The sequence below is a fragment of the Salarias fasciatus genome (genome assembly GCF_902148845.1).
Source record: "Salarias fasciatus chromosome 7 unlocalized genomic scaffold, fSalaFa1.1 super_scaffold_4, whole genome shotgun sequence".
NCBI classification, from domain to species: Eukaryota; Metazoa; Chordata; class Actinopteri; order Blenniiformes; family Blenniidae; genus Salarias; species Salarias fasciatus.
In genome coordinates this window covers 8508974-8535140 of record NW_021941229.1, presented here as the reverse complement: position 1 = coordinate 8535140, position 26167 = coordinate 8508974, and the positions used below count along the sequence as shown (strand labels likewise).

Genomic DNA, 26167 nt, shown 5'->3' with positions numbered 1-26167 from the left:
TCCGAGGTTTTCCTGTTCATGGTATTCAAACATGTTGAAATTCAGTACGAATCAAAATAAAATATACCGGTAATACAATAATTAATATGGAAATCGCTATACTGTGATGAAGATAATATTAGCAATAAAAATCGTAATTGTGATTATAAAATTAAAATATAATTTAGTTAAAATAATGGTGATAATAATAGATATAACAATGCAATCCAATATAATAATGATGATGGTCAGAATCATAGAATCATTATATCGATAACAATTAAGTACAACATAAATCCTTAAACCATTTCTCTCAATAAAAACCTCAATCAACCCGAACAGTTTATGAGTTCATTTTGTTCTGTTTATGTCTGTGTGTCCTCCATTTCTGATGTTTACAATAAACTGGAATAGAAGTTGAAAACTGATCGATGATCACATTGATGGCGAAACATTTTCCTCAATGTGCTGTGGAAGCGAGACCCACCAGACACATCGGCTCCAATCCACAGCAGCGTGAATGAGGCATCTACTTATATGAGGTCTGTGGGTGAGCAATTCGCGGTGCAAATAAGGCATTAGTGCCTGACTTTAAATTTAAGAAAATGTATTATGTATGCGTAGATACATTGGAACAGGTTATAATAATAATAATAATAATAATAATAATAATAATAATAATAATAATAATAATAATAATAATAATGAAATCAGTTTCATTCTGTTGATGACTTCATGTAATTACTTTGTATTTGTTGAATGATTCTGTGATCTATTCTTGGCCTTAATCTTTTGATCTGGCATCGATTGCTTTGGGCTCCACTGTCCACTCGGGTTTCGCGGGAGTTGGCTTTGCTTCTAAACAGGAGGGCAGACATTGTTGACCCGCGTGTGTGGTTGTTTCATGACTTTTTCAGGTATGTGGTGACTTTCACTGAAGTGAACATATCTTTTGTGTTTTGTGAGCTTGTTTTATACGCTAAGAAACTGTTATTTTAATGCTCGCGCGGCGTATGAATTGATGCTTTATGTCTGGGACTTGCAGCCAGCTAGCATAACATCGTCGTGGTTAGCGTTACCTTTTGAGACATTTTATTACACTTTCAGAGGTTCGTGGTTAATTTAAGTATATTGTCGCGTTTTTTTGTTTCAAATAAGTTGTGTGATATCAACCTCTTCGCTGTTTGATTTGTATGCTTGCATATACGATCACAGGAAATGTTATTAGTGCTACGATTAAAGCAGAAGGTTTTGGGAATAATTCCTGTCGGTAAATGAAAAGAGGAAACCGCATTCGGATCTCGGTTGTGATTATTTCATCCCTCTCTTTGAGCTGGATGACAACACTTGATGGGTGTTTTGTTTTTATAGTTACGTTACAAACTTCCCTCTTTCCCCTTTGTCTCCCTCAGGCCTACAGCAGCAACGTGTTCAGAATGAAGAGGACGTTGTCTGAGAGGAGCAGCTGTAGAAGCCAGAAAAGAAGCTACAGCATGGATCAGGAGGAACTAGATTATCCTCAGATTAAAATAGAAGTTGAGGATTCAGAAACTCTACAGATTAAAGTGGAACATGAGGATCCAGAAACCAGGGACGTTGAAGTTGATGAGGAGGAAACAGAAATGCCACAAGTTAAAGAGGAAGACGAGGAAGTAGACTTTCTACAAGTCAAGGAGGAAGAGGAGGAACTACTAATTCCACAAGTTAAACAGGAGGAGGAGGGACTAGAAATTCCACAAGTTGAAGAAGAGGGGGAACGAAGATTTCCTCTTGTGAAAACTGAAGCGAACGATCCAGGACGTCCTCAAATCAAAGATGAAGAGGACATCTTCGCCTGTGAGGACAGAAGGCCACTCGCACTGAAGCAGGAGACTGATGACTTTCTTCAAATGGTGAGTGTATTCTTGTGAACATGTGGGAAACATGTCAGGGGCAAAAGAATATCTAGAAAATTTCTCATGAAATTTGGAATGTGCCTGTTGCTGACGAGTAATGCCTCCACTCTGGTACTACTGAGTAAACTGGGTTGTGTTTGTCTTGAATTATTTATAACATGCAAAAATGTTTTTGAATGAAAGATTTTAATTTGTTTATTATTTCTCAGCAGAGACAAGAAATATCTGACTATGATGCTGTGCACCTTGATGAACTGGAAGCCGCAAGTAAGTCGAAATGTTCAACATAATAGCATTTGAAAACTTAGTCTGTCTTCTTGTGATTTAATTTGTGGAGCTTTAAAGCTGCAGTACTCGATTTGTTTTCTTGTTTTAGAGTAAATTTGGCTTTACTGTCATAGAGTGTGATGTAATAGTAGTCATTTAGTTCAAAACGTTTCATTGGTGAACTCTCTCAGCCTTATAAATAAGCATTTTATCCTGGTGAAACCTGAAAGACAAAGTCGCCTTGTCTTAGCACGGTCCGGGTCCTGATCCGTCAATGAAATTTCGAGGTGAGGAGGGACGGGCTTAGCACAGGCAAAGCCAGCTCCCAGCTTCCTCTACACAGAGTGTACGCACGTGCTCAGAATCAGAGTAGCATTTATTGTCATTATACAAAAGTACAACGAAATTTGGAGAGCTTCTCCTTCAGTGCAAATATAATAAATTAAAAAAGAGCACAAATAATAAATTAAAAAAAAAAGTAACAGCAGCCTCAGTGCCAGGCATAAATATCACAGCACTAGTGACCAGGTCGTTGTAAGTCCGAGTTCAGGGTGGTGATGGCTCTCGGGAAGAAGCTGTTTTTCAGTCTGTTTCAGGGTTTCCCCAGAAAACTTGCTAAGTCTGGTGGTTGGACAGCCCACCGTGTTTATGTAAAAAAAAAGTTAAAAGTTGACAGAAATTTTAAAATCATGACTACTTTGTGTTATTGTAAGCATTTATTAACATTACTTAAATGCAGAGTCTTACAAAAAGGCACAATCCACAATCAACTTAAAATAAGGTTTTAGCAAACAGAAAATCTATTTAAAATAAATGTCAATTGTTTTCACTTAAATTAAATCCTAGTGAATCTTAAAACATCCATTACTGTTCACAATTAAAGGTAAAATAATATTATAAAAATAATGTTATAAAAAAAAAAGCCAAGAATGATTTCAGACTTTTGGCCGTTATGTTACTATAGCATAGCCTTAAGCATAACTGAAAAATTTCACCTCCCAAAGACACACAGGCAGCTCACACACAGTGTTTGTTATTGCAGTCCTGCTCCCTTCTTCGAAAAATCCCAAAATGGCGGAACCCATTGATAAGCGAGACCAGCGCACTAGCATCAGATGTTGTTTTTTACTGGGAAAAACGGCAACAGAAACACTCACCATGATCCAGACCGCGTACAAAGATGAGGCTCTGGGGAGATCACAGGTCTTCGAGTGGTATGGGCGCTTTAAGAGTGGTCAGATGTCCATCGAAGACTCGCCCCGCTCCGGCCGACCCTCCACCTCCCGCACAGAGGAAAATGTCCGCAAAATCGAAGCTGTGGTCATGGCCGATCGACGCAGGACCATCGACGAGATCGAGCATTTGACGGGGATCTCCTGGAGCTCCTGCCAGAGGATCCTTCGTGAGGATTTGGGCTTGAGGCGGGTCGCTGCCAAAATGGTCCCGCGCTTCTTAACCACGGAGCAGAAACAGGCTCGCGTGGACATGTGCCAGGAGCTGAAAAGGCAGCTGGAGGATGATGGAGGGCTGTTTGAGAAGATCATCACCGGAGACGAGATATGGTGCTATGGTTATGATCCGGAGACCAAGCAGCAGTCCACCCAACGGCGCCATCAGGGACCACCACGGCCGAAGAAAGCGCGTCAGGTCAGATCAGCGATCAAGACCATGCTGATCTGCTTTTTCGACATCAAAGGGATGGTCCACAGCGAGTTTGTGCCGCCGGGGCAAACCGTCAACCAGGACTTTTACCTGGAAGTGCTGCGGCGGCTCCAGGAGGCGGTCAGGCTGAAGCGGCCGGCGCTGTGGGAGAGCGGGGACTGGTGGCTCCATCATGACAACGCGCCAGCGCACAGGGCTCTGCGCGTAAAACAGTTCCTGATGAAAAACGGCATGGCCCTGCTGCCCCATCCGCTCTATTCCCCCGATTTAGCCCCGTGCGACTTCTTTCTATTCCCAAGAATGAAAAAGGCACTGAAGGGCCGGAGATTTGATGACGTGGAAGAGGTGCAAAAAAAATCGAAGCAAGCTCTGAAAAGGATCTTTACGCGCGAGTATGCCGACTGTTTTGAGCAATGGAAATCCCGGCTGCAGCGCTGTATTCAAGCCGAAGGAGAGTACTTTGAAGGTGACAGTTTTGATTAAATGTGAAAATAAAAAAATAAGAAGTTATAACCACTGTCCTGTTTCTTTTGGGTCCCCCCTCGTATAAATAAGCATTTTATCCTGGCGAAACCCGGAAGTCGCCTTGTCTTAGCACGGTCCGGGTCCTGATCCGCCAATGAAATTTCGAGGTGAGGAGGGGCGGGCTTAGCACAGGCAAAGCCAGCCCCCAGCTTCCTCTACACAGAGCGTACGCGCGTGCTCAGAATCAGAGTAGCATTTATTGTCATTATACAAAAATTACAACGAAATTTGGAGAGCTTCTCCTTCAGTGCAAATATAATACATTAAAAAAGAGCATAAATAATACATTAAAAAAAAAGTAACAGCAGCCTCAGTGGCAGGCATAAATATCATAGCATGAGTGACCAGGTCGTTGTAAATCCGACTTCAGGGTGGTGATGGCTCTCGGGAAGGAGCTCTTTTTCAGTCTGTTTGTTTTAGTTTTAATTCACCTGGAGCAACAGGTCAAACAGCTGGGCACCGGGGTGTGAACTGTCCTTAATTACCCCTTTTGACCAAACTGGTTCCTGGGCCAAATCGGAGCTAGCCCCAACTTTTGAACGGTTTTTTTTTTTTTTGTGTTCGCGCCAACCGCGGCCCTGGCTCTGGCTCCAAAAAACTTGGCTTTTGAGGCACCGCTTTGGAGGTAGGCCAGATCAGGCCGACGGATCAACTACGTCAGGCCCTGGGGTCACATCTCCTCCGGCAAAACATTTTTTATCAGAAAGCTACGGCGGAGCAGCATTTAATTTATTTTAATTTAGCCAAGAAATTGGTTTTAAGAATAAGCGGTGGTCTGATGAGGAGACCCGGGGCCTCCTGGTGCTGTGGTCTGCAGCAGAAGTTCAGGAGAAACTCGGCGGAGCGGCGCAGACCTCCTGTGAAGCGGCTCCTGCACGACTCCGTATCCTGGTAAGTTTCATTCATAAAGCACCGAGCTGTTAGCCTGCTGTGAATCTGAAGCCAGAACTGATCCAAACTCTGAAACGCAATAATTTGTGTTGATTCTGTTTCATAGAGCTGTTGGGTCGCAGTTCACCGGGGCGTCGCCGCAGCTCATCAGCCTTGTTAAGCTCGCCGGTACCGTTCAGCAGTTTATAAAGGCTACTGTTACTGTAATTAAATTAAGGCCGCCTCGATTTATTTTTGATTTTATGGCTGTAGATTTGTCCAAAAAAATTGCAAAATAGTGAGTAATTCTACCCCTTTTTTACAATATAAGTTCAACTTTCAGGTTTTCGCAGTTACTCAATATTGGTGTGTGGTTTTGATTGTGTAATAAAAGTTTAATTCCAGCAATTTCTAGTTAATTTATTTCCATGTCATAAAAATATTGTTCAGTGATAATGGGTATGAAAAATGAACGACAAAGAATTTAGAATGCAATTTTTTTTACAGAAAAATTGCGAAACAAGAAATTACAATAATGTGCACACACACAAAAAAAAATCAAATCAAACAAATATATACAAAAAGTGTCCATAGCATGTTTTGATGTTACACCATGCGGTTCTGCCAGGGGACACTTCCCTCTGCAGAGTTAAAAAAGGCACTGAATTTCTCCCGAACTTCATAGGCCTCTCTTCTTCCATGGTTTCCGCCCATCAGCAAGGTGTTCCCTTCTTTCCTCTGCATCCCTCAACCACCTCTGGTTATCTAAAGGGTTGCAGAGGACTTTGTGTAGGATGCAGGCAACACAACGTCAACAGTTTCAGGCTTTCAGTTGATTCTAGTGTAGAACACCTGCCACCTTGCTGCTAGGATGCCGAATGCAGGAGGAATCTGAGGAAATATGGAAAAAAAAAGTTATAGAAACTCCTAAATAATAGGTTTTAATAACATGAATAGGCTGTACAATGCTTTTTTAAAATTTAATTGTGTGTAACTAAGTTTGTTTCTGTGTCACAGCTGATGAATGTAAGAAGAGGTGGAAACAGTCAAGGGATGCTTATGTGACGCACAAGAGCAAAGAAACTCCGAGCGGATCTGCTGGTGGCAGCCAGAAAGAGTGGAGATCACCACATCGCCTCTCCTTCATAGATCCATACTTGCAGCCCAGAAGGTTGGTATTTTTAGTACATATATAGTCTGTCGAGTCACATTTAATTCTGTGAAATCAATTGACTAACAAAAAAAAAATTATTAATTTTTTTTTTTTTAGCACAAGCAGTACTCTCCAGCCAGAGGGGCAGGGAAGAAAGAGGCGGCAGGGCCGGGAATCCTCTTCATTCGCTGTGTCAGTGGAGCAGCAGCTCTTTGAAATAGTGACAGCAGAAAAAGTGAGCCCTCCCCTCCGTGTCCCCACCCGTGAGGAGGCCATGTGTTACTACTTACATAGTTTCATCCCAAGGGTAAATGCTTTGCCACTTGCCCTTCAAAATCAATTTCAAATTGAACTGCTCCACCTGATACAAAGTTTGGAGGAAGAGGCAAAGTCTTTACAACCCCGACCAACTTCAGGCACCTGGCAGCAGCAGAGAACCCAACAAACTGAGCCACCTTTTCAGGGATAGACACCAACCTCAAGGGGGCCAGCTCAAACAAAGCCTGCCTGAGCACTCAATCACTCTTCCCTGCCTACCCCCTGCCCCAGCAACCCCCCAACCCCCTGCCCCAGCACCACCATCCCCCGACAGAAGAACAAGCCCAGTCACAACATGGAGGTGTGAGGAGGCCATCTTATCTGCAGCAGCTGGAAGACCCCACAGCTCCTCCCTCATACAGAAATCTGTGACTGATGCTGTTTAGTGCCTGTAATTGTTTAGTTTAAGGTTTGCCGTGTGAAAGAAATATTTTTGGTTTACTTAGCTTTAGGTTAGTTTTGCCATAATATATTTATATTTGCTGTATTTATATTATTTTTGTTTTAATGTTTGTGAAATCAAACATTTAAAATAAATATTACAAAACCATCTGCTCTGTGTTATTTTGTTTTGTACGTGTGGATCACTGGGGTAATAATATATTAAAAATAATAATTATGATGTTAATTACCTCAGTGTAGCAACAAGACGCTGTTGCGGATTGATGGCCTCTCGGAAGTTTGTGGTCATTCTTGTAATATCAGCTCCAATAATGGACAGCAGTTCTTCCATCTTTGCAGCGTTCATCCTTAAATACTGGAGATGGCGGGCACTGTCATGATGATGGAAAACACCATGCTGCTTTCTTTTTAGATTTATAGGATGAACCCACAATCTCCTTCTTTGTCGTCGGAGCCTGTGCAGCAACAAGTAGAGAGCCAGAACTCTCCTTCTCTCCACAACAGCACGCACTAGGGAACATGAGGAGAAAATACCACATTTTTACTTATTTTTACATAATTGTAGCCTACAAAATCAGACAGATTAGTCCGTTTATACACTTATTTATGACAGAGCCAATAGCCTAGAGCTAAGGTTACATAAAAACAGTGGTGTAAACAATCTCTCCAATTCATTCGGTGTTTATAACCCCTATAGAATCATTAAAAACACACGCGCAATACATGTACAGACTTAAAAAAGGGTCATTATGTTATGACGTTATAAAACCGATTCTAAATATTGACTTACCCATGTTTAAAATGCTCTTTAAATGTGAAAAGCGAGAGCAGACGGATCCATCCGAGTACAGTCGATGTGTGACCAGCGCGGAGAGCGCAGGCAGCGGATACGCCTCCAATACGAACAGCCAAGCGCCTGCATGGAGATGTTCGCGGCGCGTGTGGCGCTTCCGCGTCCAGTGCGTTCCTGGCGTTAGTCAATGCGGCCTCGAGCATGCATTTACACTCTGTGTAGAGGAAGCTGGGGGCTGGCTTGGCCTGTGCTCATCCCGCCCCTCCTCACCTCGAAATTTCATTGGCGGATCAGGACCCGGGCCGTGCTAAGACAAAGCGACTTCGTCTTCCGGGTTTCGCCAGGATAAAATGCTGAGAGAGCTCACCGATGAAACTTTTTGAACTAAATATCTACTATTACATCACACTCTATGACAGTAAAGCCAAATTTACTCTAAAACAAGAAAAAAATCGAGTATCGCAGCTTTAAGTTCAGAGTGAGGTCAACAATTTCAACATTTTCAGATATAGTTATGTCATAAGTCGAATTGGTCTGCCGAGACGTGCCTTACGCCGTGTTTCCACGGCGCAAATTTTTCACACGATGACATTACATACAAAGTCAATGTAATTACGCGATTGTCGCTCAGTCTTGAGCGGCGAGCGTTTGCAGTGAAAATTCACTCTCCACTTGAGCTGATATAGTTGAACTTTTCAAGTGAATTTGCGCCAGGACAGCCTATCAGCGTGGAGGTCGTCACGCATGTGCTCACGTAGGGCTCCGACCACGAAAAACACCTGTTGGTGCACAGTTTCAGAGACCCCGAAGATGAAGGAGAAGCTGATTGTCGCCGTGACCGCTCACCCAGAGCTCTATGATGTCAACTGTCCTTTGTACAAGGACAGGAAGAAGAAGGAGCAGGCCTGGATGAACATCAGCCAAAATATTGGGATGTCAAGTAAGTGTTTTTGTCTTGCTTGTGTTGCATTGTATTGTATTTTACACTGATTGTCTGTTGCACAGTTGAAGTTACCGCTCCAGCATGGCTGGCTTTACTGGCATGACCCGTCTCGTTTGTTCAGCGATTAATTAAGGCAGCTGTTTAATCTTATTTGTTTCATGTGTGTTCTTGTTTTGCAGTCGAAAGGTGTAGAACAAAGTGGAAGAGCCTCAGGGACACGTACGCCAGAGAGAGGAAAAAGATTCCCAGGTGTGGGGCAGCAGCACGGACAGGAAAGAGGTGGAAGCACCTGGGGGTCCTTTCTTTCCTTGACCCCTTTATTGCTCCCCGTGACACCAGCGGGATGGAGGATTGGACCTCCCAGAGTATGGAGTCGGATGAGGAGGAAGAGACAGCAGGCCCGTCACACAGAGGTTTGTTTAAGAATACACAGATTGTGTTGGAGGATGCCTGTTGTGTTAATTTTATGCATTGTGTTTCTTTGACATACAGGAAGGGAGAGAGCAGAGAAGAGGATGCGGGAGGATGAGGACTCACGGCACTGGGAGATCCAGGACCTGCTCCTGCAGACAATGCGGGCCCTGCGGGACCTGACAGCTCATCCTCCCACACCAGCACCTCCGTGCAGCGAGGATCAGTTATTCCTCGACAGTCTAGCCCCTTCCCTGGAGAGATTGGATCCCCAAGTGAAGGCACGCGTGAAATTTCAAATACATAAAATTATTTATGACGCCAGCCGAGGAGCTTATTAGCTCGTGGGGAGCCAATCTCTGCAGGGAACAGGAAGGCTGTCGAGGAATACTGACCTCAAGGACCTGTCCCTGAGGTTCTTCCATTTTCTCATTGTAATTTTGTACTTTTATTTATAGCAATATTTAGAATTTTTTTCATGATGTTGTCTATATTATCTATATTATTCAGTTATGTTATGTACATATTTACATTTGAGATTCTAATACATTTCTTAAAATTGCATTACCTTTGCTGTCTTTTTTCATATCTCTTCAGACAATTATCAGACGAAAGATACATATGTGTAAAAAAAAATTATTGCAGGCCCTCTATATTATAGTTAATTTATCTTACACCTCTGCGGTGCGTGTTAAAATTATGTAATATAAAAGGATTTTTCATCATGATTGGATTTTTAGTTTTAGAGATGAGGTGCCGAAGCTGCAGAACTTTTTTTTTTTTTTTTTTTTTTTTTTTAAATGATAAACGGAGCGGAAAAGCCTTGTCACCCAAAAAAGCGTGCGGCTGGGGTCCCCTGTGGTCAGCTCCAGGCAGCAGATGGTCAGCAGGCAGCTGGAGGGAGCCAGAGCGGAGGGCCTGACCAAAGGCAGAGTTGGCCAGGATGCCACCATCGCTTGTCCTTCCATAGAAGAGACCACATCCGGCATGATCGGAGGCACACTGGTGACACCAACACGGAAGCTATAGGCGATGGTCCGGTATGAGTCACCAGTTGCCAGGTATCTGCAATGAAGAAAAAATAATATTTTAATATTTGCCCTATTCAGTGTTGCACAAGAATGGACGCTCACATTATCACAATTAAAGTTGTGACATTCCTACACACAGACAAGTACAGTTAGATATTTATGTTTGTTTGAATCACTGGGTTACACCGTAGTTATTGTGAAGCAGCATTTCTGGGCAGAGCATCCTGTCAGTCAAGTACCGGTTGGATCAAGCTCATTTTAAAAACTGCTAAAGGGAAACTCACCGGAGACAGATGGAAAGGTGCTCCGCAGCGAGAATGGAGCGCCGGTAGTTGGTATCCTGGCGGGAGATCCTGGCACCAACCCTCGCAGTTTTTTTGCGTATTTGTACCAGTGAGAAAACTCGAGCGTCTAGCGCAGCGCGAATGAATTTGCGTTCACCGCTTCTGGTGGAAACAGTGTTATGTGCACCATGTCTCAGATAATTGTTCACTGTCTGACCACACGCTTTGTAAACAGTCATTTGTCCCGAATGCGCTCTGGGACAGTGGTGTAGCAGGAAAATACATGATGATGTGAACACAGTGTGCACCATGTTTTTGTTTAAGAGAGTGTGCCAGTCTTTCCAACTTCCCAAAGAACCATGGAGAAGAGCACAGACCTCCGTGTCTGGAACCCTAAAGAGACACGCTGCCTTTTAGCGGCCTGGGCAGAGGATGGCGCCCAGCGCAAGCTGTTCGACTCATATCACAACCGGGCCGTTTATGAAGCGATCGCGAAGACGATGGAAAAGCACAGCTACAGCCGTAACTGGCTGCAGTGCCAAAAAGAAGAAAAGCCTCAGACTGAAATACAGAAATGCCAAAAACATCATGTTGGACTCCCTCACTAAGACTCTGCGTCCCGCCCAGAGGGCTCCGTGTTGCTGCAGATGCAGAGGGGCCAGCACCGGCACCAGAAGAAGCTTTTCGGGATGATGATGCAGCAGACTGTGGCTCTCTCAGCCGCCCAACGCTGCCAGGCACACGCATCTCCTTACCCTTCATGGTTCAGGCCCATACGAACACCCCAGCCTGACCTGGCTGCACCGGGACAGCCATCATTTTGGACAGTTCTCTGAGCAGCCACGCCTCACTCTGTCTGTCCTCTTCCCTTTGTTCTATCATCCATAACCTCCTCGCCGGGAACGAGACCCCAGTCTGACCACACGCCTCAGCAAGGACATGGACGCTGTTTTCATTGTTACTTTTGTGCACCGTGAATAACTGCTTTAAGTCTACATTGTTTCAGTTATAGATTTTCTGCACCGGTATTTAACGGTTTAGTTTTGAAGTATGAAGTATGAATAAAAATTCTGGGTAAAAAGCTTCACTGATCTTTCTGTCTGACCTTCTTTAACAACCGAGCACTCTCAGTGTGTGTAATACATCAACTCCTTAATGCTTAATGTAATGTCAGTGTTTCGTGTCCTTAATTTATGTTCAACAGCACCCAGGATCTACATCATTGGGGATAGCTGCGTTTGCCGTGGAGAAAACCGAGCGAGGGAAACAATCGGCACCAACCTGGATCTGAAAGCCCAGGTCCGGTGGTTCGGCTGGAGCAGCATGGGCTGGACAGACTTCGTCCCCTTCGTCTATCAGTGCCTTCAAGATAGACCAGTGCCAGACATCCTGGTGATCCACTGCGGCGGGAACGATCTCGGGATCATAGCAAGTGTGATGCTCGTGGTCATGATGAAAGCGGACTTGCAGGATCTCCACCGGCAGTTCCCTCGGATGAAGATCATCTTCTCCGCGATCACCTCGCGCCTCCACTGGGCGTCTGCACCCTCGCCGAAGATGGAAAAAGCCAGACGCTTCATCAACAGTGTCATGGCGACCTTTGTTCATGTGATTCATGGAGCCATGATACGCCATAATCACATACATATTAAATTTCCCAGCATTTTCTTGGATGACGGAGTTCATTTCAGCCCGTCAGGCAATGATATGTTTTTGCAAAACATTGCCCTGTGTTTGAGATTGAACATCAAGTAGGGGGATCCTGCATTTGAATTTCAGTGCACAATAAATCCCCTAGTCATAATGCAGAAACGAGCTGTGCGGATCATACACAAGGTTAGTTTTTTAGAACATACTCACAATCTTTTTATTCTGTCTAAGTTATTAAAATTCAATGATCTTGTGAAATATAACACACTAATTATTCTGTATAAAGCATTTAATAAAACATTGCCAAATAATATACAGAAGTTTTTCAAATTAAAAGAGACAGTTCATAATTTAAGAGGGTATGGAAATTTCAAAATACCAAAAACAAAATCTACCCGTAAACGTTTTTGTGTATCGGTATGTGGGGTTAAGATGTGGAACAACCTGGACACTCAACATAAGCAATGCCAAAATGTTCATAGATTCAAACTCCAATATAAACGTACAGTTTGGTTGCAGTATATAGAATATAGGTCTTGAATTCACATTAACATTACTGAGTGTGTTTTGTTGTTTCTTTAATAATCCGGGTATACTGTTCATTTCCACTGTTGGTATACTTGTACACAAGTCTGTATATGCTATCAGTTACCAATGGTAACGCCACCTTGTTTCAAATTTTTCGTTATGTAGATCCAAATCAATGAGTTATTAGTTTCCATGTGTATATACAACTACGGAAGTGAGAATTTTTTTTTTTTTTTCTGACTATATTATGTTAAGGATAATTGGGGGTGGGATTAAATAAGTTTTCTTCTTCCCACTCCGTTTCAGGCATAATGAAATCTTCTGTTATTCAGTTATTTGTTACATTGTTTATTGTTTTTGTTCATTTGTTTCCTTTCCTTTACCCTGTGCATTATTGTACAGCAATTGCCTGAAATGAACAAAATAAATGAAATGAATAAATGAAAAAAAAAAAAAATCAGTTCTGGGAATGATGGGGACCAGGAATTTTATTCTCTATCTGATGGAACATGTTAATATTTGGATTTGTTAGTTTTTGTTTCATGTGTTTTACAAATCTGTTTCCATCACACCAATATGATCTTTCACTGATCTTCCTCATTCACCCTCTTCTGTCCTTTTTCTACCCTTTCTAAAACCAGATGCTTTACCCCAACCACTCCATCTGATGGACACTTGTTTTGCATTTAGCAGCACAAGGCAAGATTACTAATGGCACTATTTGAACTGTTTGTGTCTCTGATATTTAATAAAGATGAGAAATTCAGAAATCAGCTTTAATTTTGTGAATATTTAATGTTAAGGTATCAGTAAACATTACATTTACTTAATTTGACCTAAAATAATTAGCATGTAGAAATTACAAGACAGTTTGCACATACACAATAAAATAGAATTAAGATACAGAATGATCAAGTTAGAGTAAGAAATGGTTTTTCAGTGTACAGTTCCATAAAAATTCTAACTGAAAAGGTTTGAAATATTTCAATTCACTTGAATATATTCAAGTTGCTGTGTTTTTAACACATGTTGACATGCTGATTGAAAATCTTTGGTGTTTTACATCAATATGTATTACCAAAAACATGAATATTCCTAAAATTCTGACTTAATGCTCTGTTTAAACATAATTATAGCATGGGCATAATTCAAAAATAGAAATATTTTGAGAAGTCAACATGGAAATTGAAGTTCATAGGAAGTTATCCACGTCTACTCAACATGTATCATTTTCTGAATCAACAAAATATTGCAGTCAAAGGGGAGCCCAAATTCAACGTGAAAGCTTTAAACCTGCTTGGAAATACGAACAATTGCAGAGGTTTTCAGTCATCACCAGATGGTGAACGTGTAGCGTTTAATTTTCACCACTAGGTGGCTCTCTTTGACCACCAGTTCAAGTCTTTAGTCCATGTTGAAACCGGCTGAGCCTCTCGCAAAAAGAGAACAACTTTTTGATGAGGCTGTGAACTTGAGTTTGAATGAAGTTGTATTCATGGTGTATACATATACTGAGGCGTACTCGTTTTGTATTTGTTGAATGACTCTGTCATCCATTTGAAAGGCTCCATCTCATAATCGGGCATCGATTGGTTTGGGCTCCACTTTAGCAGTCGGCGGGATCTTCATTCGAGGTTATGAACGATAGGAGAGAAATCGTTCACTGTCTTATCTCATCATTTCATCGCCTTTTGAGGTTTGCATTGACTTGTACACACAGCGGACTTGTCTTCCGTGATGTTTGAGCTTGTTATGTTCGCAGACTGTGATTTTATTGCTTGTTTGAGTTGAATTGATGTTCATGTGTGTGAGACCAGCAGCCAGCTAGCATTGCATCAGAGCATCGTGGTGGGTTTTAACTTGTGGCATTTTTTTTCGCTATTTCTGAGATTCAAATGTAACAACAGGCTGTAGTCTCGGGTTTTTCTACTAATGATAATGTGTGTGTGATACCTACCTCTCCACTGTTCAATTTGTATGCTTGTGTATTTGATCGAAGGTTATGCTTATATGTGATTACTTCCCCCTCTCTCTATTTTAATAATCACATTACAAAGTTTCCTTTTTCCCCTTTGTCACCCCCAGTCCTCCAACTAAAACATGTATGTAGTGAAGAGGACCTTGCCTCTGAGGAGCAGCACGAGGAGACGGACAAGGAACTCCAATCTGGACCAGGAGGAAACAGATCCTCCTCAGTTTGAAATAGAATTTGAGGATCAAGAACTTACTCCTCAGTTTGAAATAGAATTTGAGGATTCAGAACTCAAACAGCTTGAGGATGATAAGGAACTAGAAATTCCACAAGTTAAGGAGGAAGAAGGGGAACTGGACTTTCAAGATGTTAAAAAGGAAGAAGGGGATTCAGAAAATTCACAAATTGAAGAGGATTCAGAAAATACACAGGTCAAAGAGGAAGCGGATATCTTAGCCAATGAGAACAGTACGGTGCTCGCACTGAGGCAGGAGACTGATGCTCCTCTTCAAACGGTGAGTGACGACAAGCATAGCCAGAGTAACCCAAAACTAGAAGAAGAGTTTCACCGTAATACCTCTGTGCTGGCTCTGAATCATGAATAGAAAATAGGAAGTTGTGTTGTGACTGTGTCATAAACATTTTAGACAGTGTCCTGTTTGACTTGAAATATTTTTTTAATACACAAATATATTGTGAGTAAATAATTTGCTTTTATTTTACATTTGTCATCAGACGCAAGAATTGGCTGATAATAGGACTGCGCAGGATTGGCCACTGGAAGGCAAAAGTAAGTATAATTATGTGGAACATCATGCTGTCTCAAAAACTAAATCTATCCTTTTGTGATTTCAGCTGAAGATCTTTAATTTCAGAATGATAGCCACGATAGATTTCGTCAGATATAATTACATTCATTATAAAATCAGTGCACTCTAGAACCTGGTAAAATCTAGAAAAAAATTAAACAGATGTGCTTCAAATATTCAGTTCAGTAGCACACCAGCACAAGATTCTGTTTTTTCTTTATGAATTCCAGTTCATGTGGAAGGTTGTGCAGGTGTAATCACCTCATACCCTTGCCCACATTCTACCATGAATGATCAATGCAGTGTACCTCATGCTTATTTTCGCTGATGAATAAGCCTGCTGATCAATGGCATTTTGCGCTCAATCATGGCAGGGACGAAAAGGAAAAGGAATTTCACGGAGAGCGAAATTGAGGTGCTTGTTGGGGAGGTGGACGCCAGGAAAATTATATTATTTGGTCGTGTCAGTACTGGCGTCACTAACAAAAGAAAAACGAGTGAGTGGCAGCGCGTTGTCTCTGCTGTAAATAGCGTGAGCGCCACCGAGCGCTCTGTGGCAGAGGTGAAGAAGAAGTGGTGCGATATGAAGGTGGAGGCCAAGAAGAGATTGTCATGGCACCATCAAGACGCGCCTGCCACAGCTCGGGGCCAGATCATACCCGAGCCTACGCCGCTGGACACCAGAATCGCCTCCATCGTTGAGACAGCCAACATGTGTGACATGGCGTCGGAGAGGGAAGGAGAGACAGAATTGGCTGACACCACAGCGGAGACCGGTAAAGTACAGTTTTGTTTATTACGTGTATAAATATTTCAACAGGGACTTGTGAAAAGACTCAGTGAGCTTATGTGTTTTGTCCTCAGTCACTTTAGTCCTGGAAACAGTGGGCGACGTCGAGCTTCCCGGCCCATCGTGTTCTGGTACCGTGGTTGCGGGCCAGGCCCTCCCCAGCACCAGCGAACCCAGAACCAGCACGCCTGGCAACAGCGTGCCCAACACCAGCACGCTCTCCACCAGTGTGTCCAGTAGTGGCGCGTCCAGCACTGGCACATCCATCACCGGAGTGTCCAAAACCAGCGCGCCGAGCATCAGTGTGTCCAGTACTGGCGTGTCTTCCACTGGTGTGTCCCACACCAGTGCGCCCAGCATCAGCGTGTCCAGCACTAGCTCGCCCAGCACCAGTGCCCCCCGAGTGCATGTCGCACCCGGAAGCGGCCGGGTCTTGACCGACGCTGTCCTGCAAACGCAGAGGGACACAATCACTGCAATCAATGAAGTCCGAGACGAACTCCAGCAACTGCGTACAGTCATGAGCAATATATGTGATGTCCTGTCTGACGTTGCCGGCTACATTAAAGATGCTGTTAAAAAATGAAACATAGTTGCCTTAATACAAACGCTGCATGAGACCTTCAGAATCTAGGAGCCTGTTGAGACTCATTATGTTGGGTATGTGGGGTGAGGTGACAGCCTCTAAATGTTAATTCTTGTGCTGCCAAATATGTCATCATACAAGCGATGTGCAGAATTGGGGACATCCTCTTTGACCTTGTTGAGACCAACTTTTAAGTCTTTTTGCTGATGTGGTCACATTTCTGCAAGCAACATGACTTTTCCCTCCAATTGTTATGAAAATTGTGTGTGAAGTGATCATTGTGGGTGAGTGTTAAAGAAATTTTTCAGAAGGTGATTAGGTGGAATAATGTGTAGATCAGACTGAAAATCTCAAAAACTGAAGACACATTTTGTTGGAAGTTTTGAAGTTAAAAAAATGGTGTTTCATATCAAAATCAACTGTACTGTGACCAGCTGAAGCCAGGCCGTATTACTACAAAGGTATGCTCTGTGTCTGTAGATACAGTAACCATCTCATTCTGAGTTGGAACAAGCATTTAATTTTACTGTTTTTCTATAAATCAGGCTTATTGCAGAAGGTACTCCCACAATCAAAATGTCCTGTCCTGCTAATCAGCTTCTCTTGATCTGAAGGTGAGTTATGAGACATCAGCTGAAATCTCTCTTGATGTGACAGTATGAGGGTCACAGAAATAGCATTCTCAATTTATCTCGTTTTAGATTTTTATTTCTCACGATACTAGCTGAAGCCAATCAGAGTGATCACATTATAGATATGCATATAAAGGGTAGATGCTTTATAGTGGAGTCTTGAACTGTATCACTGGTGGCAATCTTGCTACAGGCAGCTGAACTGTGATACTGACGGTAGAGTGAATGATGTTCACAAAGCAAATACTCTTGTTTTACTGAAATAGTGACAGATTTAGTTTGCATTTATTTGAAGTTCACTCTAACTCCATGCTTTGTGCATTTGCATCGTTAAATCTCATGTCGGGTAAATAAGTTATATATTAAGTTACTCAGGGCTTCAGATGTAATAAATGTTACTTTTAAGTCCAAGATGTTAAAGACACTGCATTATAAAGTAAAAATATAAATATTATGAATAAAATAAAATGATTTCAATTAGTTGACTAAGCATGTAATAATTCACATTATTTTCTTAATAATGTTCATATATTATCAATATATATAAAATCTATCTGATTCTGTACCTGATTTTTTTTGTAGCCTACATCATGATTTTACAAATACTTGTGCTTGTGAATGAAACAGTTTTGTTATAATTATTCATAGGTATGCAGTGCCATAACTGCATCTCTGAAGTTTATAACAAACCAGACGTTTTGAAAATCGGTAGAAAACTGATCAAGTGGTTGTTGTTAAAGTGGACGAAGGCAAGTGCGGACCAGCGACGGACATCCGGTAGCGCGGGTGAGACGGGCTTCATATACATACATATCCATGGATCATATATGTAAACAGGAAGTGTCAGGAAGGCTGACGTCACACCGCAGTGCATTATGGGACTGGAGGACTACTGTCAGGTTGTTTACATCTGGCCACATTCCATTTCTGTCTTCGCCTCTTGCACCCTGAAAACATGGTTCGAACGTGCTGTGTCGTTCAATGCCGCAGCCGGTCACACGACCGCGCTGGGAAGAAAAACGCTGGGCTGCGGTTCTTTGAGTTTCCAGCGTGGAAGCGAGGCCAAGGAGCCCGGGTGTCTGAACTCACCAGGACTCGCAGAATGGCCTGGGTTGCTGCAGTCCGACGCTCTGACATCACTTTTAAGACCGTCGGTCGATACTACTTGGTGTGTTCACGACACTTTCAGACTGGTAAATTCAGATTTATGCTCGCCTTTAATCCAAATATGAGCCGAAGTCTGTGATTTTTTTTGTTTTGTTTGTTTTTTGTCACATAGTAGGCTGTTAGCATGAGCTAAGCTATCTGAAAGCAGAAAGGGAAGGTTAAACAGCAAGCTTTTCCTCTGTGTGTGTGTGTGTGTTCTTGTATTTCTATCCTTGTCGGGGCCAAATGTCCCCACAAGGATAGCAAAACGTGGAACAACGTGCCTTGTGGGGACCTTTTTCCGGTTCTAAGTAGGAGAAACAGTGTTTTCTTGACCATGTTGTTGTTACTGAAAAAAGTAAAAGTGCAAAAACATTTCTTTAGGGTTAGGCTTTGTTGTGGTGTGGGTTAGGGTTAGGGTAAGGGTCAGGGTTAGGGGCTAGACATGAATGGGAGTCAATGGACGGTCCCCACAAGGATAGAAATACAAGACTGAGCGTGTGTGTGTGTGTGTGTGTGTGTTTTTCAGGGAGACCTGCATATGAAATGAATGAAACTCATCCAGACTGGGCTCCCTCGTTGCATCTCGGACACACGGACGTGAAAACAGCAAATTATGACAGATATTATCGGAGGATGGTACGGGACGGTGCAACACCAGCCACCATTCAAGCTGTTGAGCCTGAGGATGGAGCAGCTCGGAACACATCGCAGATGCCTGCTGTCGATGGGGATCCACAGCAAAACTGCATTGTAGAGATTCAGCAGTGTGTGAGTCGAGGTCTACTCCCACTACAAGCAGACACACACAGTTAAATATCTGAGAGGTGTCAGGAGAGAAATAAGTTAAATTGCAACAGAGAAGACTGGAGAATTAGTTTCTGCCAAAAATTCTATATATATTTCTTATTACTGTCTCATAACAAACTTTCCTCTCTTTCCCCTTTGTCGCTGTCAGGCCTCCAGCAACGTGTTTGTATTGAAAGGGATGTTTTCTCTGAGGAGGAACTGTGGAAAACAGGAAGGGAACTCCAGTCTGGACCAGGAGGAACCAGATTCCTCTCAGATTAAAGAGGAATACGAGGAACCAGAACTCCCACAGATTAAAGAGGACCCAGAGGAACTAGAACTTCCAGAGATCAAAGTAGAACACGAGGGACTTGGATACCTACAAATTAAAGAGGAAGTGGAGGAACTAGAACTTCCGCAGATTAGAGAGGAGGAAACGGAGGAACTACAACCACAGATTAAAGTAGAAGATGTGGAATTTGAAGTTTTGCAGGGTAAAGAGGAGGACGGGGAACCGGGAGAGGAGGAAATCTACACTTGTGAGGACACAAAACAGGAGGATGGAACATTTCTTGAAATTGTGACTGATGAGAAAAGTGGCCAGAGTTACTCAAAACCAGATGACCAGGAGTTTCACCTTGGTAACACTGTGTCAGCTGTGAGTCACAAATATCAGAGAATCTGTGAAGACTCAGGATCACAAAGAAATGCAGACCTCCCATTGAACAATGGAGTTCAGGTAAATGAGGGGAGTCATGTTTGTGACCTATGTCACAAACATTTCAGCCACAGTCGTAATTTAACAGAACACAAGAGAATTCACTCGGGTGAGAAGCCTTTTTCTTGTGAATCATGTGGGAAACGATTCAAAGGCAAAAGTAATTTGAGGAAGCACAGGAGACTTCACACAGGTGAGAGGCCATATCCTTGTCAACTCTGTGAAAAAAGTTTCTGTCGTAGTGATCATTTAACGCTCCACATGAGGAGTCACACAGGCGAGAAGCCTTTTTCTTGTCAATCATGCAAGAAAAGTTTTGCAGGCAAATGTCAGTTGACTGTCCACATGAGGAGTCACACAGGTGAGAGGCCTTTTTCTTGTAAAACATGCGGGAAGCGTTTCTTTCAGAGCCGTCATTTGAAAGTCCACATGAGGACACACGCAGATAAATCGCATTCCTGCAAGATATGTGAGAAACGTTTCAGTAACAGCAGCCAACTGAGTGTCCACAGGAAGGCTCACAAAACTGAGAAGCGTTATCCTTGTAAACTCTGCGGCAAAAGTTTCACTCGACGCGGCTCCGTGAAAATCCACATGAGGACTCACACGGCTGAGAAATTTCATTGTAAAACGTGTGGCAAAAGCTTCATTCACCGCGGTTCGCTGAATGTCCACATGAGGACACACACAGGCGAGAAGCCTTATTCCTGTGAGACGTGCGGGAAACGATTTAAGGACAACAGCAGTATGACGAAGCACAACAAGACCCACACAGGTGAGAAGCCGCATCGTTGTGACCTGTGCGGGAAAAGTTTCACCCGCCGTAATTCTGTGGCGGTCCATATGAGGACGCACACAGGTGAAAAGCCTTATTCATGTGAAACGTGTGAGAAACGATTCGCGACCGGTAGCATGTTGACGAAGCACAAGAGGATTCACACAGGTGAGAAGCCAAAATCTGGCAGTAATTTGTGAGTTCAGAAGTTACGAAATCTGGTAATTTGCTTGATAAATGGTTAAATGTCTCATGTAATCCAGGATTAACATCCATCATTCATTCTTTAAGGAATATGCACAAAAATTGAATGAATAACAGACAATCCAGTGTTGTATATTTTTCACAAGCACAATATGACAAAAAAACTTAATCTTTCATTTAATTCATACTAATAATAAAAATAAATTCAGCTTCTAAAAGGATTCCTGAGGGGAGAATGTTTCTAAGCCTGAAATGACGGTTTTAATCGGTAATCCAAAGATTTTTGTATGCAAAACATCTTGTATCATCAAATAAAAAGGTTGGTTGTAAATTCAGTGAGTAATAGTTTTGTGTGAATTTCTCTGTCAATTTTGTCATTTGTGTTTTGTGAGTGAAAACATTTTAGAGATTTAAATTAGACTGAATGAAATACTTTTGTCTCTGGCTGGGCTGCTTTAACTCTGGTCGTGCAGGGACGCTTGTCCTGCATGGTTTCGGTCTCTCCTGGTTGCAGCACACCTGAGTGCAATGAGAACTCATTACTGACCTTCTTTACAGGCTCGATGGAGACATCAACGTCAAATGTTGCGTTCAGCTCAGCCAGGAAGGTGAAGATGTCCTCAGATAAGCAGACCAGGCTGCTGTCTGATTCAATGAGGTTCATAAAAAAAAAAAAAATCTGACAAAGTCACCTGAAACTGAGGACACAGATTTGACAGACAGCTTCAAATCTGAGATGTCGTGATCTTGTTATTGTCCTTACGCAGTCAAGCCTTAAAGTGGATGAATCCATAGACATCGTGTAAGTAAACACCACGTTGAGGGTGGAGAGGCGTGCCTAAAGCGCCGCCATCTTACCGAGGTGGACTGGAGCCACAGCAGTGCATGTGCATCTACGGAGGCTTTCTTTCATCTTAAAGTAGAATTATTCACTGAATTTTACGCCGATTTCCAAACGGTTTGATTTGTTAAAGGCGTCACGTGTGGCTATGACACAGGATGCTTGAATGTTTTAAAAACAAAATCCACCATAATATAACTGGAAAAGATGCCGGATTTTTTGCCTCTTTTATGGATGTTCTAATTAAACCAGATACTGTAAAATCACTTTTCATTGGCAACGTGAAAATGAAGAATATGGAGAGAGCTGCTTGTAAATAGTGAAAGAAAACCCAGACAGGGCAGATTGAATTCCTTCCCTCAGCCTCCAGTTTTTTCACATAAAATACAGCTCACTTCACATTAACATGTTACTGCTACTTACAGCAGACTTACTGGAGAAATAACTGACTTTTAGGCTAAAATACATTAAATACACAAATTCCTTAGTCCTGCTGATCATGTTTGTAACAAACCATGAAAATTATCCATCTTAAAGCTGACATGAAATCATCACATTATTCATTCTGATACATTTTGAGCTTTAAGATATTGTTTTACTCTGTTTTAGGTTTTTTTTCTTTTTTTTTTTTTTTTTGGGGGGGGGGGGGGGGGGGGGTTAAAATTGTAAAAATTGCAGCTTTTATTTTCCCCAAAGGTAGCTGACTTCAGTGGATGCTAAACCTGATCAAAAGAAGATGCTGAGAAGAAGACTGGAGGAAGATCAGACTAAATCTGGAAGAGAGAAAGTGATGCTGGACACCATGGCAGAACAAAACGTCATTGATAAACCAGTATTTTATTGTTCTAGTAGTTTATAGTAGTTTGTAGATATGCAGATGGTTTTAATGAGACAGATGTTGCATCTGAGGCTTTACTGTTTATGGTATTTGTTATGTTTGAACTCAGTATGAATCAAAATAAAATGTAATATAATTAATATGGAAACAGTAATACTGTGATGATTAAAAGACAATAATGGCAATAATGGTCATAATTGTGATGATTAAAATGTAAATATAATATTAATTATAATTGTGATAATAATAGATATAACAATGCAAAATAATAATGATGATGATCACAATCATACAATAATATCAATAACAATCAGGTACAAACCAATTCTCTCAATAAAAAACCTCAAACAGGCTGAACAGTTTATGAGTTCATTTCATTTTGTTTATGTCTGTGTGTCCTCCATGTCTGATGTTTATAATAAACTAGAATAGATTGAAAACGGATCGATTTATGAACACTTCTGTGGTGAAACGCACCAATGTTCTGTGGAAGCACGGTCCACCACGGCAAGATGGCCGCCACGCAGGCACGTCGGCGTGTTCCGGGTACGGATCAGGTGCTGAGATTTCCTCAGTGTGCTTTGGAAGCGAGGTCCACCACGGCAAGATGGCCGCCACGCAGGCACGTCGGCTCCAATCCACAGCAGCGTGAATCCGGCGTCTACGTACATGACGCATGGGGTTGAAAAACCGCAATGCACTGTGGGCTTTTCGGGCTGTCGAAGCGTTTGTTCACTCCAGTTACGTGCGAGATGCTGCGCTCGTTTTCTTCTTTTGTTTTTTTTGTGTGGCGACTTTTTACAAATTAGTAACATGGTGCAATCGTGCTGTGTAACTACGTGCTGCAGTCGTTCCCACGATCGCCACGGTAAAAAAAACGAAGGGGTGAGATTTTTCTCATTTCCAACATGGAAGCAAAAGCAGGGACCTCTGATACGCGAGCTAACAAAGAGACGCCGAATAGCCTGGGTAGCAGCCGTGAAACGACCAAACATCACTTTCTACGCCATCACCCGACACATGATGGTGTGTTCACGGCATTTTCTGACTGGTAAGTTCTGTTGTATTACTACCGTGTTGCAGCGTTAGTAGTGTTATGCTGTTGTAGCATTTAGTTTGGTTGCTAGCGTTAGCCAAGCTAGCTCAGGGCAAAGCAATCTCTCTCTCTCTCTTTCCTCCACTTACTTATCGATTACTTTTGAGTTTATATCATAATTGTCCTCACTCGTAGGAGACTGACTTTGAGAGTACATTCCAGCTGACCTCAATTTAAAGGTAATAATGGGCGTGTGTGTGTTTCAGGGAGACCTGCATATGAAATGAATGAAACTCATCCAGACTGGGCTCCCTCGTTGCATCTCGGACACACGGACGTGAAAACAGCAAATTATGACAGATATTATCGGAGGATGATACGGAACGGTGCAACACCAGCCACCATTCAAGCTGTTGAGCCTGAGGATGGAGCAGCTCGGAACACATCGCAGATGCCTGCTGTCGATGGGGATCCACAGCAGAACTGCATTGTAGAGATTCAGCAGTGTGTGAGTCGAGATCTACTCCCACTACAAGCAGACACACACAGAGCGGATATGTTATTCTTATCTTAATGAGGATAAAAACAGTAGAAATGTTCACTTGAAATAAGTTAAATTGTAGCAAAGAAGACTTTAGAATTGCTCTCTGCCAAAAATATGTTTTTTTATTATTATCCCATAACAAACTTTCCTCTCTTTCCCCTTTGTCACTGTCAGGCCTCCAACAACGTGTTTGTATTGAAAGGGATGTTTTCTCTGAGGAGCAACTGTGGAAACCAGAAAGGGAACTCCAGTCTGGACCAGGAGGAACCAGACTCCTCTCAGATTAAAGAGGAATACGAGGAACCAGAACTCGGACAGATTAAAGAGGAACACGAGGAACCAGACTCCTCTCAGATTAAAGAGGAATACGAGGAACCAGAACTCCGACAGATTAAAGAGGAACACGAGGAACCGGAACTCCGACAGATTAAAGAGGAACCAGAGGAACTAGAGCTTCCAGAGATCAAAGTAGAACACGAGGGACTTGGTTGGATACCTACAAATTAAAGAGGAACATGAGGAACCAGAACTCTGACGGATTACAGAGGAAGTGGAGGAACTAGAACTTCCGCAGATTAAAGAATAGGAAAAGGAGGAACTCCAACCACAGATTAAAGTTGAAGATGTGGAATTTGAAGTTTTGCAGGGTAAAGAGGAGGACGGGGAACCGCGAGAGGAGGAAATCTACACCTGTGAGGACACAAAACAGGAGGATGGGACATTTCTTGAAATTGTGACTAATGAGAAAAGTGGCCAGAGTTACTCAAAACCAGATGACCAGGAGTTTCACCTTGGTAACACTGTGTCAGCTGTGATTCAGAGATAAATTGTTGAACGTCTCATATAATCAGCATCAACATTCATTGTTAATTCAGGTGAGAAGCCAAAATCTGGCAATAATTTGAGTTCAGAAGTTATGAAATCTGGTAATTTGCTTGATAAATGGTTAAATATCTCATGTAATCCAGGATTAACATCCATCATTAATTCTTGAAGGAATATGCACAAAAATGGAATGGATAACAGGCAATCCAGTGTTGTATATTTTTCACAAGCACAATATGACAAAAAAAGCTTAATCTTTCATTTAATTCATACTAATAATAGAAATAATTTCAGCTTCTTAAAGGATTCCTGAGAGGAGAATGTTTCTAAGCCTGAAATGACGGTTTTAATCTGTAATCCAAAGATTTTTGTATACAAAAGCATCTTGCATCAAATAAAAAGAAGTTTGGTTGTAAATTCAGTGAGTAATGGTTTTATTTGTGTGTATTTCTCTGTCAATTTTGTCATTTGTGTTTTGTGAGTGAAAACATTTTAGAGATTTAAATTAGACTGAATGAAATACTTTTGTCTCTGGCTGGGCTGCTTTAACGCTGGTCGTGCAGGGACGCTTGTCCTGCATGGTTTTGGTTTCTCCTGGTTGCAGTACACCTGAGTGCAATGAGAACTCACTACTGACCTTCTTTACAGGCTCGATGGAGACGTCAACGTCAAATGTTGCGTTCAGCTCAGCCAGGAAGATGGAGATGTCCTCAGATATACCGACCAGGCTGCTGTCTGATTCAGTGAGGTTCAAAGAAAAAAAAATCTGACAAAGTCACCTGAAACTGAGGACACATATTTGACAGACAGCTTTTTTTGGTGAAAGTTTGACATCTGACTCATGCTATAAAACAGGTAAAATGACTGGAGGATTATTGTTGGAAGCCTTAGTGAAATTCGCAGCCACTTCGGTTCTCACTGGGGTCTCCTGCTTGGAGGAGGGATTACTGT

The 26167-nt window shown here is 42.2% G+C and overlaps 2 protein-coding genes and 1 long non-coding RNA gene across 10 annotated transcripts; all 3 read left to right on the top strand.

Annotated features, from left to right (window-relative positions):
• The first annotated feature begins 796 nt into the window (after positions 1-796).
• Positions 797-25594, top strand: LOC115383163 (zinc finger protein 883). 8 transcript variants are annotated; one of them, XM_030085252.1, is made up of 6 exons: positions 797-896; positions 1392-1871; positions 2087-2141; positions 8658-8804; positions 8987-9220; positions 9300-9976. In XM_030085252.1, exons 2-6 carry the CDS (start codon positions 1416-1418, stop codon positions 9557-9559), a joined length of 1152 nt encoding a protein of 383 aa, XP_029941112.1. In that variant the 5' UTR covers positions 797-896; positions 1392-1415; the 3' UTR covers positions 9560-9976. The 8 variants fall into 8 exon arrangements, with proteins under 8 accessions (XP_029941112.1, XP_029941111.1, XP_029941108.1 ...); XM_030085251.1 differs by having other exon boundaries at positions 2084-2141; XM_030085248.1 differs by lacking the exons at positions 8658-8804; positions 8987-9220; positions 9300-9976 and adding exons at positions 3184-5387; positions 6216-6369; positions 6469-7236 and having other exon boundaries at positions 2084-2141.
• On the top strand, positions 14328-15771 carry LOC115383165 (uncharacterized). The gene is made up of 3 exons (XR_003930644.1): positions 14328-14407; positions 14797-15198; positions 15419-15771. It is a non-coding gene; the product is annotated as an uncharacterized LOC115383165 (long non-coding RNA).
• LOC115383164 (uncharacterized) lies at positions 23612-25286 on the top strand. Its single transcript, XM_030085253.1, has 3 exons — positions 23612-23862; positions 24114-24355; positions 24566-25286. Exons 1-3 carry the CDS (start codon positions 23625-23627, stop codon positions 24896-24898), a joined length of 813 nt encoding a protein of 270 aa, XP_029941113.1. The 5' UTR covers positions 23612-23624; the 3' UTR covers positions 24899-25286.
• Positions 25595-26167: the final 573 nt, after the last annotated feature.